Source organism: Trachypithecus francoisi, unplaced genomic scaffold (genome assembly GCF_009764315.1).
Source record: "Trachypithecus francoisi isolate TF-2019V2 unplaced genomic scaffold, Tfra_2.0 Lachesis_group13, whole genome shotgun sequence".
Classification (NCBI taxonomy): domain Eukaryota; kingdom Metazoa; phylum Chordata; class Mammalia; order Primates; family Cercopithecidae; genus Trachypithecus; species Trachypithecus francoisi.
In genome coordinates this window covers 40,580,889-40,599,630 of record NW_022681458.1, presented here as the reverse complement: position 1 = coordinate 40,599,630, position 18,742 = coordinate 40,580,889, and the positions used below count along the sequence as shown (strand labels likewise).

The 18,742-nt window shown below is 41.1% G+C and overlaps 2 protein-coding genes across 15 annotated transcripts in view; one reads left to right on the top strand and one right to left on the bottom strand.

Moving 5' to 3' along the window:
- Positions 1–18,742, top strand: part of NIF3L1 (NGG1 interacting factor 3 like 1) — a 24,844-nt gene extending 6,102 nt beyond the window's left edge. For 5 of the 12 annotated variants that reach the window (XM_033231998.1, XM_033232000.1, XM_033232001.1 and 2 more), the window contains 4 exons: positions 1,018–1,144; positions 2,780–2,918; positions 5,726–5,809; positions 9,839–10,281. In XM_033231998.1, coding sequence (XP_033087889.1) covers positions 1,018–1,144; positions 2,780–2,918; positions 5,726–5,809; positions 9,839–10,023 — 535 coding nt within the window. In that variant the 3' untranslated portion in view covers positions 10,024–10,281. Of the gene's footprint in view, positions 1–1,017; positions 1,145–2,779; positions 2,973–3,288; positions 3,309–5,725; positions 5,810–9,838; positions 10,282–16,505; positions 16,591–18,601 lie in introns of those variants that run through there. The other 7 variants (XM_033232003.1, XM_033232007.1, XM_033232002.1 and 4 more) reach the window with 3 other exon arrangements.
- Positions 15,294–18,742, bottom strand: part of ORC2 (origin recognition complex subunit 2) — a 62,966-nt gene continuing 59,517 nt past the window's right edge. For 2 of the 3 annotated variants that reach the window (XM_033231993.1, XM_033231992.1), the window contains one exon: positions 16,481–17,700. In XM_033231993.1, the coding sequence (XP_033087884.1) occupies positions 17,614–17,700 (87 nt within the window). In that variant the 3' untranslated portion in view covers positions 16,481–17,613. Of the gene's footprint in view, positions 17,701–18,742 lie in introns of all 3 variants that reach the window. The other variant, XM_033231991.1, reaches the window with a different exon arrangement.

Below are 18,742 nucleotides of genomic sequence, written 5' to 3'. Positions count from 1 at the left end.
AATGGAGTTTGCCTGAGAATCTGTCCAGGACATTCTCGAATTTAATGTTTTAAAATTATCTCTAAGGCTTTAAAAAAATTCAGTTTGCCCCAGCCCCATTCATAGATGTTCTGTTTCACTGGTTCTGTGGAAGGATCCAGCAGCTGTTATTTTAAGAAGCTAGAAGGAATTTTTTTTTTTTTTTTAGACAGAGTCTTACTCTGTTGCCCAGATGGGAGTGCAGTGGCGTGATCTCGGCTCACTGTAACCTCTGCCTCCCAGGTCCAAGTGATTCTCCTGCCTCAGCCTCCCCAGTGGCTGGGACTACAGGCACCCCCCACCACGCCCGGCTATTTTTTTTTTGTATTTTTGGTGGAGATGGGGTTTCGCCATGTTGGCCAGGCTGGTCTTGAACTCCTGATCTCAGGTGATCCACCTACCTCGGCCTCCCAAAGTGCTGGGATTACAGGTGTGAGCCACTGTGCCTGGCCTTTTTTTTTTTTTAACTTTTAATTTTTTAATAAAAAAATAAAATGGGGGTCCTGCTATGTTGCCCAGGCTGGTCTCGAACTCCTGGGCTCAAGTGATCCGCCCACCTTGGCCTCCCAAAATGCTGGGATTACAGGTGTGAGCCACCGCACCCGGCCAGGAAATTTCTGATGCACAGTCGGGATTGAGAACAGTTCTTGAACAGTGGTTTCAAAGTGAGGTCTCTGGAACAGCAATATCAGCATCACCTGGAACTTGTTAGAAAGGTAAACTCTCAGACCCCCACCTAGATATAATGAATCAGAAACTCCAGGGGTGGGACCCAGCAATCTGTGTTTTAATAATCCTCCAGGTGATTCTGATGCATAGTAGAGTTAGAGAAATGCTATTCTAGAAAATGGATTAGTTTCAGATTAAATGGGTTCTGTTAGTTAAATCCTTGGTTCCACATAAATCTAATCTCCTATTATAGTAAGTTTGTAAACTGTGGATTACGTAAAATACATTTTGGCTATGTTTGTCGTAAATGGAGTGATTTTTCCCCCCTAGGATTGATAATGAGGAACAAACACGGATTAGTCTGAATTGTACTCAGAAGGCTTTGATGCAGGTGGTAGATTTTCTTTCTCAGAACAAACAACTTTATCAGAAGACGGAAATTCTGTCGCTGGAGAAGGTAATAAAAATATTTTGTATTTGATCTTAAAATACTGTGCATTTTCAGCTTTATTGAGGTATAACTGATATACTCAGAATTGTACATATTTAATGTGTACAGTTTGATAAGTATCATTACTTTGCATTTTTCTTCAGCAAATTCATTTGTAAATTATTAGATCAACAGGCCATTCACTGTTACCTAAAGTACAAAATAGCAATGAGAGCATAATATTCTCTAGGAAGTAATTGAGAAAGGGAGACATTCCAGGAATAGGAAAATACTGGTACTTCTTCAGGGTTACAGATTTGGTTACAGGTTTGCTCTCTCTTTATTTTATACCCTCTGCCTGGACCATGTCATTCACTCTTTCACTTGATAGCCATTTGTATGATGATAATTCCTATCTTTACTTTTTGGCTTAGAATGCTTTCTTAAGGGAAAAAATGACAAGAATCCATATTTTCAACTACTTTCTGGATGTTTTGCACTTACAGAGCCCACAAGTATTTCAAATTCAATATATCCAAATACTTTATCCCTGTGCCCCCCCCCCTTTTTTTTATATATTTCATATTTCAGTATCATTATCTACTTTAGTTTCCAAGTTTTCATACTCCTCCTTGACTCCAAGCCCTGCTGATTCTGGCCTCATATCTATACAGTGTTTCTCTTCTGTATTGGCTCTGCCACCACAGTAGTTGAAACTCTCATTTTCTGTGATGAGAGTTGTCTCACTGAGCACCTAGGAGGCAGTCCAGGCGCTTTAGCATGGTGTCGGAAGCCCTTAATGATCTGCTACAGCCTGGGCCTGCAGCCTCCTCTCCTTCCATAGCACGTGCTCTGCACAGTAGCCATACTGTCTTCTTTTGGATCTACCCCCACAGAGTGTTCTCTCAAGTCTTTGGCACCTTTGTCCATGTTCTCTCTGTTTAGAGTGCCTTTCTTCATCTCATCGTACCTCTGTCCTGCCACACTGCACTTGACATCGCCCCCTTTCAAACTTTATTTCCCCCTTTTTAACTCTTTTAGGGTTTTCCCTAAGACCTGAGTCCTTCCTCCAAGTACTCCCTAAGCCTCCAAAGTCACAGCTCATTTAGTTTGTCATTCTTTGTGCTGCTGCAACTGTAGAACCTACCTTGAATTTAAACAGTTTTATTATTTTGTTTAATTAATTAATTTATTTTTGAGGCAGGGTCTGGCTCTGTCCCCAGGCTGGAGTGCGGTGGTATAATCTCAGCTCACCTCTGCCTCTTGGGTAGCTCAAGCCCACCTCCCATTCAGCCTCCCAAGAAGCTGGGACTACAGGTGCATGCCACCATGCCTGGCTAATTTTTGGATTTTTTAATGGAGATGAAGTCTCACTCTGTTGCCCAGGCTGGTCTCAAACTCCTGAGCTCAATCCACCCACCTCAGCCTCCCAAAGTGCTAGGATTATAGGCATGAGCCATCATGCCTGGCCTGATTATTGATTTAAACATCCGCCTTCCTAGGAAACTGTGAGCTCCTAGAAGAATGATTTTGTCAGGTTAGTATCCCCACATTTAGCCTGGAGCTTGCTGTGGTAACCTCACAGTGTGCATACTGATTGATTTTAGCATTTGTTGTTTTAGGACTGACAGTGGACACCGTTTCTAACTTGTTTCTCCTCAGCCTTTGCTTCTACATACTGGAATGGGACGGTTATGCACACTGGATGAATCTGTCTCCCTGGCAACCATGATTGATCGAATCAAAAGACACCTAAAACTGTCTCATATTCGCTTAGCCCTTGGGGTGGGAAGAACCTTAGGTAAATATTGCTCCTTCATTTATCCAGTATGCCTACTGTTAACATTGGACAAAGGTTGAAACTCTTTTTTTTTTTTTTTTTTTTTTTGAGGCGGTGTCTCGCTCTGTCGCCCGGACTGGAGTGCAGTGGCCTGATCTCAGCTCACTGCAAGCTCCGCCTCCCGGGTTCACGCCATTCTCCTGCCTCAGCCTCCCGAGCAGCTGGGACTACAGGCGCCCGCCACCTCGCCCAGCTAGTTTTTTGTATTTTTAGTAGAGACGGGGTTTCACCGTGTTAGCCAGGATGGTCTCGATCTCCTGACCTCGTGATCCGCCCGTCTCGGCCTCCCAAAGTGCTGGGATTACAGGCTTGAGCCACCGCGCCCGGCCAGGTTGAAACTCTTGATTGTATTAATATGTGATAGAGAATGTGTTAGCAGCTCATAGGAGATCATTGGTTTACTTTATTGGTTAGGGTAGGCCAGGTTCTGCTGTGGAATACGTCTCATTGGCCTAATCAATGAGATTTATTTCTCTGTCATGCTATGTGTTCATTTCAAGTTGGTTATTGTAGGAAGTCTGGCCATTGTAGACTGGTTGTTGTTGCAGAGGGAGAGAGTTTTACAGGGTCTTAAACCAACAGTTTAAAATTCCAGGAAACATGTTCATTTCTGCTCAACTTATTTTCTAGAATTAGTCATGTTATCCAATACAACCAAGGGAGGCATAAAGTGCAGTCTTACCATATATCAGGAAGAGAGCTGGAATCATGATTACTACAATTACAACATAAATTTTGCACTTATAAGACTGGTAATATTTTCTAGTGAGGTGCCACTGAGTGATCTGATCCATTGCAGTTTCTAAGTCTTGTAGTTTTTTCTTCTGGCCTTTCCCGGTACTTTTTTTTTTTTTTTTTTGAGACGGAGTCTTGCTCTGTCACCCAGGCTGGAGTGCAGTGGCGCAATCTGGGCTCACTGCAAGCTCTGCCTTCCGGGTTCACGCCATTCTCCTGCCTCAGCCTCCTGAGTAGCTGGGACTACAGGCGCCCGCCACTACGCCGGGCTAATTTTTTTATATCTTTAGTAGAGATGGGGTTTCACTGTGTTAGCCAGGATGGTCTCGATCTCCTGACCTCGTGATCCACCCGTCTCAGCCTCCCAAAGTGCTGGAATTACAGGCGTGAGCCACCGCACCCGGCTTCCCGGTACTTTTGAGAACAAAAAGAGTGAACAGACATTTGTTCAACACCTGCAGTGAACCTAGCACTGTACTGATTGTCTGTCCTGAGTGTGTGAGCTCCCACTGGCAAAAGCGGTATGGCATAGCGGTTATAGGTATAGATTCTGAGCTCAGACAACCTGGCTTCAGATTTGTCTGTCCTGTCTGTTTGCTGCATGTCTTTGACAAGTTGTTTATGCCCTCTGTGTCCTAGTAGCCTCACCAGTAAAAACTGCATTAATAATAAAACCTAACTCAGAGGGTGGTAGTATAATCCATGTGACATGGCACAGTGGCTCACATTAAGTATAGTTAAAGTGCTAGCTGTTGTTAGCTTTGTGGTTGGTACTATTTCTCCTATGTTATAGGTGAACAGTGTTGGTTCAGAGAGATAAGTAACTGTATTAGTTCGTTCTCACGCTGCTCTGAAGAAATGCCCAAGACTGGGTAATTTATAAAGAAAAGAGGTTTAATTGACTCACAGTTCTGCATGGCTGGGGAGGCCACAGAAAACTTACAATCATGGTGGAAGGCACCTCTTCTCAGGGTGGCAGAAGAGAGAATGAGTGCAAGCGAGGGAAATGCCAGACGCTTATGAAACCATCACATCTCATAAGACTCACGCGTTATCACGAGAACAGCATGGGGGAACTGCCCCCATGACCCAGTTACCTCCACCTGGTCCTGCCCTGGACCCGTGGGAATTACGGGGATTACTGTTGAAGGTGAGGTTTGGATGGGGACACAGAGCCAAACCATATGAGTAACTTATCCAAAAGTCCAGTTAGATCAAACAACCCAAGGGAGTTAGTGTCCAAAGAAAATGGATAGCAGAGGTGGGATTTGACTTCCAAAATAACTCCAAAGCCCCATCTTTGAGATACCGTGCTGCTGAACTGGAGTGACCACTGAAGAAGTGTCCATTTTAGAAACCCAAGTGCTAAATACTTGGATTTTGGTTCGAAAGTTGCGGTTATTTCTCTTTTCAGAGGATGCTTTTTGAGAATAAATAGTATATTTAAAAATATGTGCCAACTCCATTCGTAGCATTCCTCTTTTTCACTAGTCCTTTTAGTTCCCTTAGCTTCCTCCCCGAGAATAGAGATAGTACTTGCCTACCTCTCACTGTTGTCTGAAGACCCAGGTGAGATTACTTTACCTAGCAACGTTGCAGTACTGCCTGGAGCTGCACCATTAGTACTATTCAGTGGTTTGTGAGTTTGCAGCCATGTCAAAGGAATAACGGTACTCCCTTCAGCAGCACATATACTAAAAATTGGATGATATAGATTAGCATGGCGCCTATGCAAAGATTACACGCAAATTGGTGCATTGTTCCATATTTTGTGCAATTCACAAAGGTTGTTAGTTAAAAAAAAAAAAAGGAATAATAACTGTACCTTGGGTTAGCTATGCAATATCAAAAGAATGACCTGTTTGCTTATATTAAAACATTTTTTTTTTTTTAATGCAGAAAGAACAATTCATATACTCGTGATGAGACCAGGAGTGAAATCTGTATTATGTTTAGGATTCTTGGTACAAATTATAATAGTAAAAAGAAAGGGAATTGTAAAGTATTGGTCTCTTATTTCCTTTGTCTTGAAGAGTCTCAAGTCAAAGTTGTGGCCCTGTGTGCTGGTTCTGGGAGCAGCGTTCTGCAGGGTGTCAAGGCGGACCTTTACCTCACAGGTAGGACAGACTTTGGATCTCTCTTGGTTTATTTTTTGCAAAATCAAAAATGGCAGATTTTAGGACAGTACCTGGCACATAGATGATACCTAATTAATGTTTTGTAAACTTGAACTAAACAGAAACTACAACAGAACTGGGACATACTGCGTTCTTTGTGGAGGGATGAAATCATTGAACAATTTATTATCTCAAAAATTAATGGTCAGCATTTATTTTACCTACATTCTTCCTAAACTGTTCCAAACCTCTCAGATCTCACGTCAGTGGGATACTTTCTACCCTGTCACCTGAGCTAGGAAATGGTTCCTTTTAGCATAAAGCCAATCATCAATTCCTATCAATTCAAGCTCCCAAATCTTTCTAGAATCTTCTCCCTTATCTCTATCCAGGCACTGTCTCCTACTTGAAGTACAGCATCAACCCTCTAATGTTATCTTCTATATACGCTCCTGAAATTATCTTTTCACAGTGCATATTTGATGGTCTTGACTAAAAAGACTTCAGTGATTTCCTTCATCTGTCTGGTAGAGCCTGAACATTGCATCCTCTTTCCCGTACCCTTTGCATATGCTGTTTTCTCTGGTTAGAATGCCTTTTCCTTGTTCTCCTCGTGATAAGTGAACACCCCCTCTGAGAAGCCTTCTCTGACACTGTCCTGCTTCTGCCTCTTGTGGGTCCCTATCACTTTGTCCTTGATCTCCAGTGTGCACTTCTGTTGGACAGTAATTGGCTCCTGGGCCTTACACTCTCTCCTTGAGGATACTACCTAATAGGTACTGGCTAATTTTTATTGAAAGAATTACTTCACGTAGTTACTACTCAGGAATGTGACCAAACATGGCCCATTATACCTGCAAAGGATTTGAAGGCATTTTAATGGGTTGCCAGTTTGTTTACCTCCTCCTTCTTAGGGTTAGGAGAGAATGAGTTAAAGAATTACTTTTCCCACTTCGAGGACCAGGCTCTAGACTCTTAGCCCTCTGGCCATTCCTTTGGCTACTTCCATGCTTCCCTTGCCTCCCACACCCATGCCTTGTTGTGTAGCACACTCTCTTACAAAGGCTGCTGCACTGAAAGCATTGTCACATCCCAAAGTACCAAGGAGCAGCATCTGAGAAAGCCTGATGGAACTGCTCTACACCAATAAATTGATTTTAAAAAAGAAAACATGTATGTGACTATTACCTATTTTCCATTCTTCTGAAGATAAAAGATTTGTGTAAGTCCTTAAATTTCTACCAGATTAAAGTGAAATTTCATTATGAATATCTTACAGCATTGTGTCTGGCTATTTTAAAATTCATTTTAGCATTTTACTTAGAAGGAATTTCAGACCTATGCAAAAGTTGCAAGAATAATACAATGAACTCCTATATGCTCTTCACTTTGGTTACTAATGGTTATATTCTGCCATATTTGTACATTCTTTATGTACATATTATATATGTGTCTATATACATTTGTGTATGCATGTATAGATATATAATATACAATATACAAGTTAAAATATGTTTTTTTAAATATATATATATATAGATGTATTTCCCCCAGGACCATTTTGTAATCGATTGCAGACATGACAATTTCTTTACCTCTCAATACTTCAGTGTATAGTCTTCTAAGAACAAAGACATTCTAAGTCCATAGAACAATTATCAAATGAAGGAATTTAATATTGTTAAAACATTTACTTGATATACAGTCCATATTCACATTTTTCCAATTGATAAAAGTTTATAGCATTTCTTTTTCTGATCCATATGCAGCCCATGATCTCACATTGCATTTAGTTGTTATTAGTCTCCCTCAGTCTGGAATAGTTGCTCAGCTTTGTCTTCATAACATTGACATTTTAAAAAGAGTATAGGCTCTTTGTTTTGTGCTTCTCACTCGATTTGGGGTATCTGATTGTTTCCTCATAAATACTTTTTTAAAAACTAGTTTTTTTAAAAAATGATAAAATATAATATGTTCATAAAATAAATTCAGGCAGTTCCAAAATGTTAAAATGTCCTTCCTATCTCGCTGTGGGGAGAAATAGAAAATACTACCTGGCTAGCATTAGATGTCTCTGGTCTGTGAGGCATCGCTTTTGACTGTAACTTCAGAGATGCGAAGCCCCTTCTAAGGGACCTCTGCTGAACTTCATCACGCTTCCTGTGAGCCTGAGGCCGTGTTCTCATTGTATTAGGTTGTTAAGGGTAACACCCTGTAAGACCAGCAGATGGGGAGCCTGCTCCTTGCAAATATAAGTTCTCTCATTTGTCATTTCATTCTCCATTTGCTTTTCCTTTCTCAAGCTGCCATCCTGGGCCAAGCTTTTCTTTCCGTTGGCTTCAGCAATTATTGCAGGGTCTTCACTGATTTCCCCCCTTTCATGCCTTCTCCGGCCAGTGAGTTTGTCACAGTACAGGCAGCCAGACTTATCTTTCCTAAAACAAGGCTTCCAACTGGGCCATCTTAGTGTCTTTTGCTTTTTACTTTTACTATTATAGATTAAGATGTTTTAAAAGGTGCTTGAATAAAAACTATTCCTTATAATGAAATGACACTTATTAGAAGAGTGTGGGGAACTGAAAAATTCTGGAATTAAGAAAACTTATTTTTTACTTACAGATGTTTTCTTGTGGGAAAATTAGAGAAAAAACTCAATTTTTTTTTCCTAAGAACCTTTTTTTTTCTTAAATTTGTATGCCCTTCTGTCTCTAAATACAGTTCAAAATTGTACTTTCTAAAGAACAAACCAAATTGTACACAATGCAGTTTTGCTTTTAAATTACAAGTTATCAAATTCACAAACTACATTTTTAAAAATTCAGAATATTGGGCTGGACACGGTGGCTCATGCCTGTAATCCCAGCACTTTGGGAGGCCGAGGTGGGCAGATCACTTGAGCCCAGGAGTTTGAGACCAGCCTGGCCAACGTGGTAAAACCCCGTCTACTAAAAATAACAAAAATTAGCGAGGCTTGGTGGTGGGTGCCTGTAATTCCAGCTACTCGAGAGGCTGAGGCAGGAGAATCACTTGAACCCAGGAGGCAGAGGTTGCAGTGAGCTGAGATTATGCTACTGCACTCCAGCCTAGGCGACAGAGCAAAACTCTGTCTAAAAAAAAAAAATACAAATATAAATAAATTAAAAATTCAGAATATTTGAGTTTTCCCCAAATCTTTTCACAACAGATGAGATTCCCTCCAGAGTTTCTAGGGATTTTGCTTAAGTCAAAGAAAAATACTTTGTTTTTAATCTGGAAATAATCTTAAAGTCATTTCATCCTTGTATATTAGACTAAGTTGACGACAGAAATTCTGGTGCTTACAAAGCATAAGTCTGCTGGGCAGTATACACAGAATGTCCTCCAGAGGTATTTATTACATAAGAGGCAGATTTTCTGAAGGCCTCATTTTACTTAGCAGTGGTCATTCATTTTACTGTGGAAACACAGTAAAATGGGTGTTTACAGATCTGGTTCTGACCAGATATGTTGGATTGGACAATCTGCCAAGGAAAAAGAAGTTGGAATTCTCAATGGGATGGCTTTCATTTTTATTTTATTATATTTTCAAGACAGAGTCTTGCTCTGTTACCCAGGTTGAAGTGCAGTGGTGCAATCTCGGCTCACTGCAACCTCCAGCCCCCGTACTGCAGCAATTCACCCGCCTCAGCCTCCTGAGTAGCTGGGATTACAGGCGCATGCCACCACACCCAGCTAATTTTTGTGTTTTTAGTAGAGATGGAGTTTCACCATGTTGGCCAGGCTGGTCTGGAACTCCTTAGCTCAGGTGACCCCCCTGCCTAGGCTTCCCAAAGTGCTGGGATAACAGGCGTGAACCACCGCACCCAGACTTTTCTGTTTTTAAGTTGGAGGACATAAAAAAACTGTACAGTACTTTCTAGATTTATAACAGTTCTGCTGTATTACATTCACTTTATATAGAATACAAACTTGGCATTTCTGCTTTTGTGTTTCCTCATTCCACAGATTTCATATCTAGCATTTAAGAATTTGCTCTTTCCTTTTTGGTAGGTGAGATGTCCCATCATGATATTTTGGATGCTGCTTCCCAAGGAATAAATGTCATCCTCTGTGAACATAGCAACACTGAACGAGGCTTTCTTTCTGACCTTCGAGATATGCTGGGTTCTCACTTGGAGAATAAGATAAATATTATCCTATCAGAGACTGACAGGGACCCTCTTCAGGTGGTATAATTGCAGAAACATCAGGATAACACATTCTACAAATCAGTTGGATGCCAACTTGAATTTGTAACATGAGTCAGTGGGACTAGTGTGCTTCTAGAAGAGTGTCTTAGAGGGTATGATCATTTCCAGTTTGTTAATCTGATTCACCAAATGTTCTTTTTTTTTCTTTTTTTTTTGAGATGGAGTCTCTCTCTGTCACCAGGCTGGAGTGCAGTGGCACGATCTTGGTTCATTGCAACCTCTGCCTCCCAGGTTCAAGCAGTTCTCCTGCCTCAGCCTCCTGAGCAGCTGGGACTACAGGTGCGTGCCACCGCACCCAGCTAATTTTTGTATTTTTAATAGAGACGGGGTTTCACCTTGTTAGCCAGGCTGGTCTGGATCTCTTGACCTCGTGATCCACCCGCCTCGGCCACCCAAAGTGCTGGGATTACAGGCCTGAGCCACCACGCCCCAGCAGATTCACCAAATGTTCTATTGCTCATATGGTAAAACTGTAATGTAACTACCATATTAAATAACAAGTATTCATATAAACTCTAGGAAAGATTGAATAAAATCTGTTTACTTAACATTCTTTGGAAGGAGCTCAAGTGATTCTCTCCTTAGTTTAATTGTAGATGGGATGGGATGGATCCATTTGGGTATCTCTGCCCTTGCTTAGTTTAACATTATTCTTGAAAAACTTGGGCTTGAATACTTCTTTCTAGGTAGTAGCCTCTTTGCAATGATAAGGTCTGTTTGTCCCTGTTCCTAGTTCTGCCTACAATCTAGTCTCTCACCTAAATTTCAGAATCAGAATGAGATTTATCAGGATGTCATTTTAAAAATATATATACACACAATCATTATTCATATTACTATTACTTTATTGTTTTTTAGATGACTTACCTGTAATTTTTTTTTTCTTCCACAGTCCTTTGTTCCCAATTTCTGCTCTGTCACTTTCCTCTCTTGGGAATGAACTTGGCTGACACAGGCAGGGGGCAGGGCCAGGGAGTGAAATTCCAGAGCAGAAAGAACGAAGTCAGATATCTCAAAATATCATCCTGCCCCATTTAATCTGGGCCCTTTCTCCACGTGGATGCCCTTTTCTAAACAGCGCCCGCACTGGTCTGCAAGGCCCCTGCCTGCCTCCACTGGTTGGGCAGGGCAGATACACCTTTCTCCACCTGAGGACTGCCATTTTCAGATAATCTGGCTAAAGCAATATTCCCTCCAGTTTAGGCATTCTTGGATTGCCTTTATGATTTGTGCTGTTTTACCATACCACATATAATTTTTACTTAATGCTTTTGTGTAAAGCAACTTTTTCTCTTTATTTTTTATTGTGGTAAAATTCACATAAAATTCACCATTTTCCTGCCCCTCCCCCCAATTCACCATTTTAAAGTATATAATTCCGTAGCTTTTAGTACATATACAGTGTTGTGGTGCCGTTACCACTACAGTTCCAAAACATTTTTCATCACCACAAAGGGAAGCCCCATTAAGTAATAACTCCCTCCTCCCATCCCCTGAATCCTATTTCTATGGAGTTGTCTATTCTGGATATTTTCTGTAAGTGGAATCATAAACATGTGGTCCTTTGTGTCCGGCATCTTTCACTTATGTTTTCTCCATTACTGCCGCCTTTTGTGTTTTTTTTCCTTGTATTTTGACTCCCTTATTTCCTTTTATATATATATTCTTACCTATCTTTAAAAGAAATTTTATGTCACATCCATTATAACTTAAATATTTACTTAATCTGTATTAAATACAGGATTATTAAAATACAAAGGAACACTGCTCAAAATGTCATTTTTTTTTAATACCTTTTTTTTTTGGAGACATAGTCTCACTCTGTTGCCCAGGCTGGAGAGCAGTGGCATGATTACAGCTCCCTGCAACCTCTGCCTCCCGGGTTCAAGTGATTCTCCTGCCTCAACATTCCAAGTAGCTGGGATTACAGGCACACGTCACCATTCCCAGCTAATTTTTGTATTTTTAGTAGAGACAAGGTTTCATCGTGTTGATCAGGCTGGTCTCCAACTGCTAGGCTCAAGTGATCTGCCCATCTCAGCCTCCCAAAGTGCTGGGATTACAGGTGTGAGCCACTGTGCCTGGCCTGAAATGTCATTTTTAAGCTTAGTGTCTAATGATGTTTTGTGCTGTTTTGCTGATTTAATAAATAAGGCCACATACTGACATGAAATAGTGGTTTAGTAATCCCTTGTCTACTCCTGAAAGCTGAAGGCTGAGGAAGGACATGCACATTCTCTCACAGGCGTCACATGAAAAATCTTCCCCATCCTGTAGGACTTACAAGGTCGCCTTGGATGCCCAAATGGATGGTACATTCCAGGTGGAAGGTTGCAGATTGTAGGGAACAGTGTCACCACCTTTGTTGTGCATCTGCGACACCTTATATAATCTTTTGTGCACATATATTGGAGGGTGCTGCATACCAATCGAGATCAGGATCCAAATCAGACACTAGCGCAGGAAAGCAGCAGCTGGCCAGGAGGTGGCAGCAACAGTTCAGCTCAAGGCAACTGCTGCTGGGCAGAATGAAGGTCCAGCGTGGCCAAGTCTTCCTGATCTTTCAGGGGCACAGGAAATCTGGATTTTTAATGTGTGGTGTTAAAATATACATATATGACCATATATAAAACCTACATATATAGGTGTTTCTGCACAGTTCCTGGCTTATAACTACCCTAGCCCTTGTTACAGTCTTTTGGGTGTGTTAAGCCTCAGGGACAGGCCTCAAGAAAGAATCTCTCAGAGTTCTCCTGCCCTTCTTTCACCAGTGCCAAGGCAAAAATCCTAATCTTCTCCCTCCCTTTTTTATTTAGAGACAGGGTCTTGCTCTGTCACCCAGGCTGAAGTGCAGTGGTGTGATCATAGCTCACTGCAGCTTCGAACTCCTGGGCTCAAGTGACCCTCCCTCCTCAGTTTCCTGGGTAACTGGGACTACAGGCACCTGCCACCACCCACCCCCTACTAATTTTTTCTAATTAAAGTTTTTACTTTTGTAAAGACGGGGTTTTGCTACACTGCATAGGCTGGTCTTGAGCTCCTGAGCTCAGGGAATCCTCCTGCCTTGGCCTCCCAAAGTGCTGGGATTACAGGCGTGAGCCACTGAGCCTGGCTTTTTTTTTTGAGACAAGAGTTTCACTCTTGTTGCCCAGGCTGGAGTGCAGTGGCGTGATCTGGGCTCACCACAACCTCCGCCTCCTGGGTTCAAGCAATTTTCGTGCCTTAGCCTCCTGAGTAGCTGGGATAATAGGCATGCGCCACCAGGCCCAGCTAATTTTGCATTTTTAGTAGAGAGGGTTTCTCCATGTTGGTCAGGCTGGTTTCGAACTCCTGACCTCAGGTGATCCGCCCACCTCGGCCTCCCTAAGTGCTGGGATTACAGGTGTGAGCCACCGCACCCGGCCTTATTTTTATTTTTTTGAGACAAGAGTCTCACTCTGTCACCCAGGCTGGAGTGCAGTGGCACGATCTCTGCTCACTACAACCTCTGCCTCCCAGGTTGAAGCACTTCTCCTGCCTCAGCCTCCCAAGTAGCTGGGATTACAGGCGCTCGCCACAATGTCCAGCTAATTTTGTATTTTTAGTAGAGACAGGGTTTTACCATGTTGGCCAGGGTAGTCAATAACTCCTGACCTCAAGTGATCCACCTGCCTCAGCCTCCCAACGTGCTGGGATTACAGGCATGAGCCACCGTGCCAGGCAAATGCTGCCATTTTAAGGCCTACACTTTGGGTAGCAAAGGTAAAGATGTTGACCCTAAATACTTGAGAAGCCTGGAGCCAGTGATAAATATAAAAATTGTTACAAAAATTTAGGAATGAGCTTTGTATTGTACTCATGTTTAAAGTTATATTTTCCATAGCATCAGTCTTTTCAAATTTGCTTTATTCAACACATCAAGGATGCTATAACTTATGCTATTAAAACCTCATAGGCTGGGTGAGGTGGCTCACACCTGTTAATCCCAGCACTTTGGGAGACCCAAGTGGGTGGGTCACTTGAGCCCAGAAGTTCAAGACCAGCCTAGGCAACATGGTGAAACCCCATCTCTACAGAAAAAGAAAAGAAAAAAAAGCCGGGTGTGGTGTGTGCCTCCTGTAGTACCAGCTACTCAGGAGGATAAGGTGGGTGGATCACTTGAGCCCAGGAAGTCAAGGCTGCAGTGAGCTGAGATGGCACCACTGCACTCTAGCCTGGATGAAAAGAGACCCTGTCTCAAAAACAAACACTTAACAGACATTTCATATTTCACCTTCATATCCTCACAACTACTGCCTTTTGTGTAGTTAAGTGTTCAAATTTAGGCTATTCAGGATTATGCCAGAAGAGTAATTTCACCTCACAGAATGTAAAAAGTACATTCCGAACAATGCTACTGCCTCCACATTTGAATTAGCTGGAACAAAAAGAGCAAACTTCTAAAGTTAGTCATTTTATTTAAAAGTTAGGCAAAATCTATTAATCAGCCCCCAAACCAACTGATCTTTTATTTTGAGACAGGGTCTCACTCTGTTACCCACCAGGCTAGAGTGCAGTGGCATGATCACAGCTCACTGCAGCCTCAGCTTTCCTGGGCTCAGATGATCAATCCACCTAAGCCTTCTGAGTAGCTGGGACTACATAGTGGGTGCCACCACGCCCGGCTAATTTTTTGTATTTTTAGTAGAGACAGGGTTTTGCCATGTTAACCAGGCTGGTCTTGAACTCCTGGTCTCGAGATTGGCCTGCCTTGGCCTCCCAAAGTGCTGAGATTACAGGTGTGAGCTACTGCACCTGTTTACACTGATGAGTGAAGTGATCAGTGTTATGTTCACTTCATATGAGTGAAGTGATCATGTATTAAAATAACAAATGATGCTAAGAAAGTCCAGTTTCTGGACTACTGTGAGAACTAATTTAGCAGTCCTTTCACAATAAATACAGCACTGTGGCAAATTTATAAACAATAAATGTTTGACATCTGTGCCTTTTTTTTTTTTTTTTGTAATTTTGTTAAGAGTACCCAGAAAACCTTTCAAGGTTTCAGTAGGTCTGTTCAATCTTGCCAGAAGCAAGTTAACACAGTAGAAGAAATTAGAGCCTTAGCAGTCAAGACATAACTGCTAGAGCCTGAGGGACACCCATGCGGACACAAGTCAACAAACAGCATACAATAATATGCCAAGATCTTCACCAGATCTGTAAGATGCACTCATAAAACTTCTTTTGAAGAACTTAAAAATATTTTTAGTAAAAAAGCAGCACTACAAGTTTACAAAGTGATTCTATCCAAATTGGCTTTTTATTTATTAATAATAAAGTCTACTGACAGATACTGCTTGCAAATAGTATAGACACAAAAATTATAAAAATAAACCAGTAGATATTTAGGGCAGATGCAAAAATTTGCACATTAGGTCATTATAAACTAGGTATCTTAAGCAAAAAAAGCAAGGTGCAAACCAGCAAGTATGATATATTACCAATTGTGTTTTTAAAAGGAGAGAGACAGATACTTTTACATATGCATAGGCTATATCTAGAAGAATACTTAAGAAAATGCTATTAGTGGTTGCCTAAAGAACTGGGTGGATCAGGGAGTGGGCAGGAAACTCACTTTCACTGAATATCCTGTGGTACTATTAAAACAATTTTTTAAATCACATTCATGTACACATTTGTTTAAACATTTTGACTAGAGGTCATATTTAAGACTAAGCCCTTGGCCAAGCGCAGTGGCTCACCCCTGATCCCAGCACTTTGGGAGGCCGAGGTGGGATCACTTGAGTTCAGGAATTCGAGACCAGCTTGGCCAATATGGTGAAACCCCATCTCTGCTAAAAATACAAAAATTAGCCAGGCATGGTGGCATGTGCCTGTAGTCCTAGCACAGGAGGCTGAGGCACAAGAATCACTTGAACCTGGGAGGCAGAGGCTGCAGTGAGCTTAGATCACACCACTGCGCTCTAGACTGGGCGACAGTGCAATTCCATCTAAAAAAAAAAAAAAAGACTAAGCCCATGGACTTAACATAAAATTACTTTTTTAAAAAATGCCTTTAAAAAAATAAAAAAAGACAAGGTCTTGCTCTGCACCCGTACTGGAGTGCAGTGGCACAATCATAGCTCACTGTAATCTTGAACCCCTGGGTTCAAGTGATCCTCCTGCCTCAGCCTCCACAGCGGCTAGGATTATAGGCATAGGCCACCATACCCGGATGATTTTTTAAATTTTTTGTAGAGACAAGGTCTCACTATGTTGCCCAGGCTGTTCTTAAACTCCTGGGCTCCAGAGATCCTCCTGCCTTGGCCTCCTAAAGTGTTGGGTTTATAGGCATAAGCCATTATGCCTAGCCAAAATTACTTAATTATATACCACAAGAAAAATTATTTAAAAATTCCAAGGATTTTTGGAAATATTTTCATGAAAGAGGTTTACAAGATAAGAAATGAGTGAGAAATGCTGATGTAGTACATATTTTATTGCAGTGATATTTTCAGGAAGAACTTCATTTCCAAGTGTCAGATATTTCAGGGAGTATGTGACGACCGTAAGCTGACAACAGTAGCCAAGGTGAGCCTTTTTTTCTTTCCTAAGAAAAAAATCTCATGCAAATATTTAGGAGGCTTGAAATCATCATTTTAAGGAAAAAACTGAAATATCTTACAGTGAGTTTTAGGTCTACTTGACAGAGGAATCAAGATTAAATTTACAGCCAACCATTAATATGCTACTCACCTGCATGTTATTCAGGAAAAGAAAAATATGTCAATATACAAGAATAATGAAATGTTTTATTTTTTGTGTCTTGAAAACAATTACTAAAATGTAATTCAGGATTTTATTTCTCTAGCCTGGCTTCTCACTGGTATCATGAAGGTCATGGCACAGACATTAACTGTTCCAAATATATGACGTATTGTTCTGTGCTTTCTAGGCTGGGTAGATACCCTATATACTCTTTGTTTTTCCCACTATCCCAACTGAATAGTAGTATAATATATTCCCTCCCCTGCCCCACCAAGTACATAGCCTCAATCCAAAAGGAGAAAGCTGGATCACCCACCTCTTCCCAATCTATACCTTTTAAGTTGTTTTAGAAACAGTAAGAGATGACCTGCCTTCTCCATTACACTCGTTGGTTCTGACACACAGAATAGCAAACAAAGCCAATTTACGTGATGCCCATGTCTTTATACTTCCACACTCTGGAACAAACACACTTGCAAACAATCAGCTCGGGGAGTGTTAAAAGGCCCTCAAAAAATTCAGAATATCTCTAAGTATAAAATATTTCAAAAACATCCAGTTCCAAATAGTCCCTGAGCACACTGTTCATTCCAGCAAGAAGTCTCCAGAGAGGTAATGAATGAAAGGCACATTTTCTCCAACTTGAGGACCGCTGCATAGTACTAGACGGTACCAGCCAGGCTGATCAAAAGTTCTAATTGAGGACATCCCCCACCCCTTCCCAAATTTAAATCTTGTACGCTGGAAAAATAATTTAATGTCAGATGTAAACACAACACTTTCAACTAGAGAAGTGGCAGCTGGGGTACAACCCTTCCATGGGAGGTTCAAGAATAAAGGAAAGCTTCAAGCCTCCTCTTCTTCCTTTTCCAAGAAATCAGTCAATGTTCCATTATCAACAGGAATTAATAAATATTCTACTCCATCAGTTCCCTGAAAGATTTAAGAATACCTGTACGTTAGTCATTCATAAGAGGTATATGGACTCTTCTATTGTAGAGGCTAAAGAAAAAATGAATTTATTTCTTTGATGTAATATTTTTAATATATAAGTATAAAAATTAAGGCAAAAGGGCACATAGTCATATATACTTAAATATATGGAGTTACAGTTAAACAGCCTTATAGTGGAAAAGACAACTAATTAGAGGGTGGGTAGGTGGGTATTTATTTTTTTCATTGTGCTTTAGATCATTTTTCACTTTCCTGCCCTGTCCAGAATCTAACACTATTGATGTCTCTATCCTTTCTTCCTCCTTTGAACAAGATCCTTCCCTTTGGCTTTTCAATATTGAATACATTTAAGTATGTCCAATTTTTCAGTAACCTTCACTAGACATCTTCATTCCTCTCCATCTATCACATTATCTCTGCACTTCTCCAGGCAAGTTGGCTATAATGGCAGTCTCCATTTCCACACCTCATTCAACACAGTTCAACTGAGCTACTGCTCCCATTATCACATCGTTTGCTTAGACCATCAGGAATTTTATATTCCTAAATCTCACAGACATTCTCAGTCTTCATCTTTTTGGCCTCTCAGCAGCATCTGACACTGCTGACTATTTTCTCTGCATTAAAACATGCTTCTCTTGGCTTCTGTGACATCACATCCTGGTTTTCTTCCTAGTTCTCTGGCTGTTTCTCTCACCTTATCCTTTACTTGGCTTGTTAAATGTCAGACTTCTGGCCTTATCTCCTAGCTCTCTATTCTCACTAAATGTCCTCCCTTTAGGTAGTACCCCCAATGCCTGCTTTCAGTTATAACCTAAATACATAAGAATCATAATCTTCTCTCTCCAACCCAGATCTTTCCTCTGGTTTCTTGTCCTAGGTATCCAACTGCATAGTTGACATTTCCATCTGGAAATCTCAAAGGAACCTCAAACAGAGTTGTCTAAACTGATTAAGATCATGAACTCATCATCTGTCTCCCTAAAATGCTGCTCTTTCTGTGTGTGTGTGTTTTGTTCTT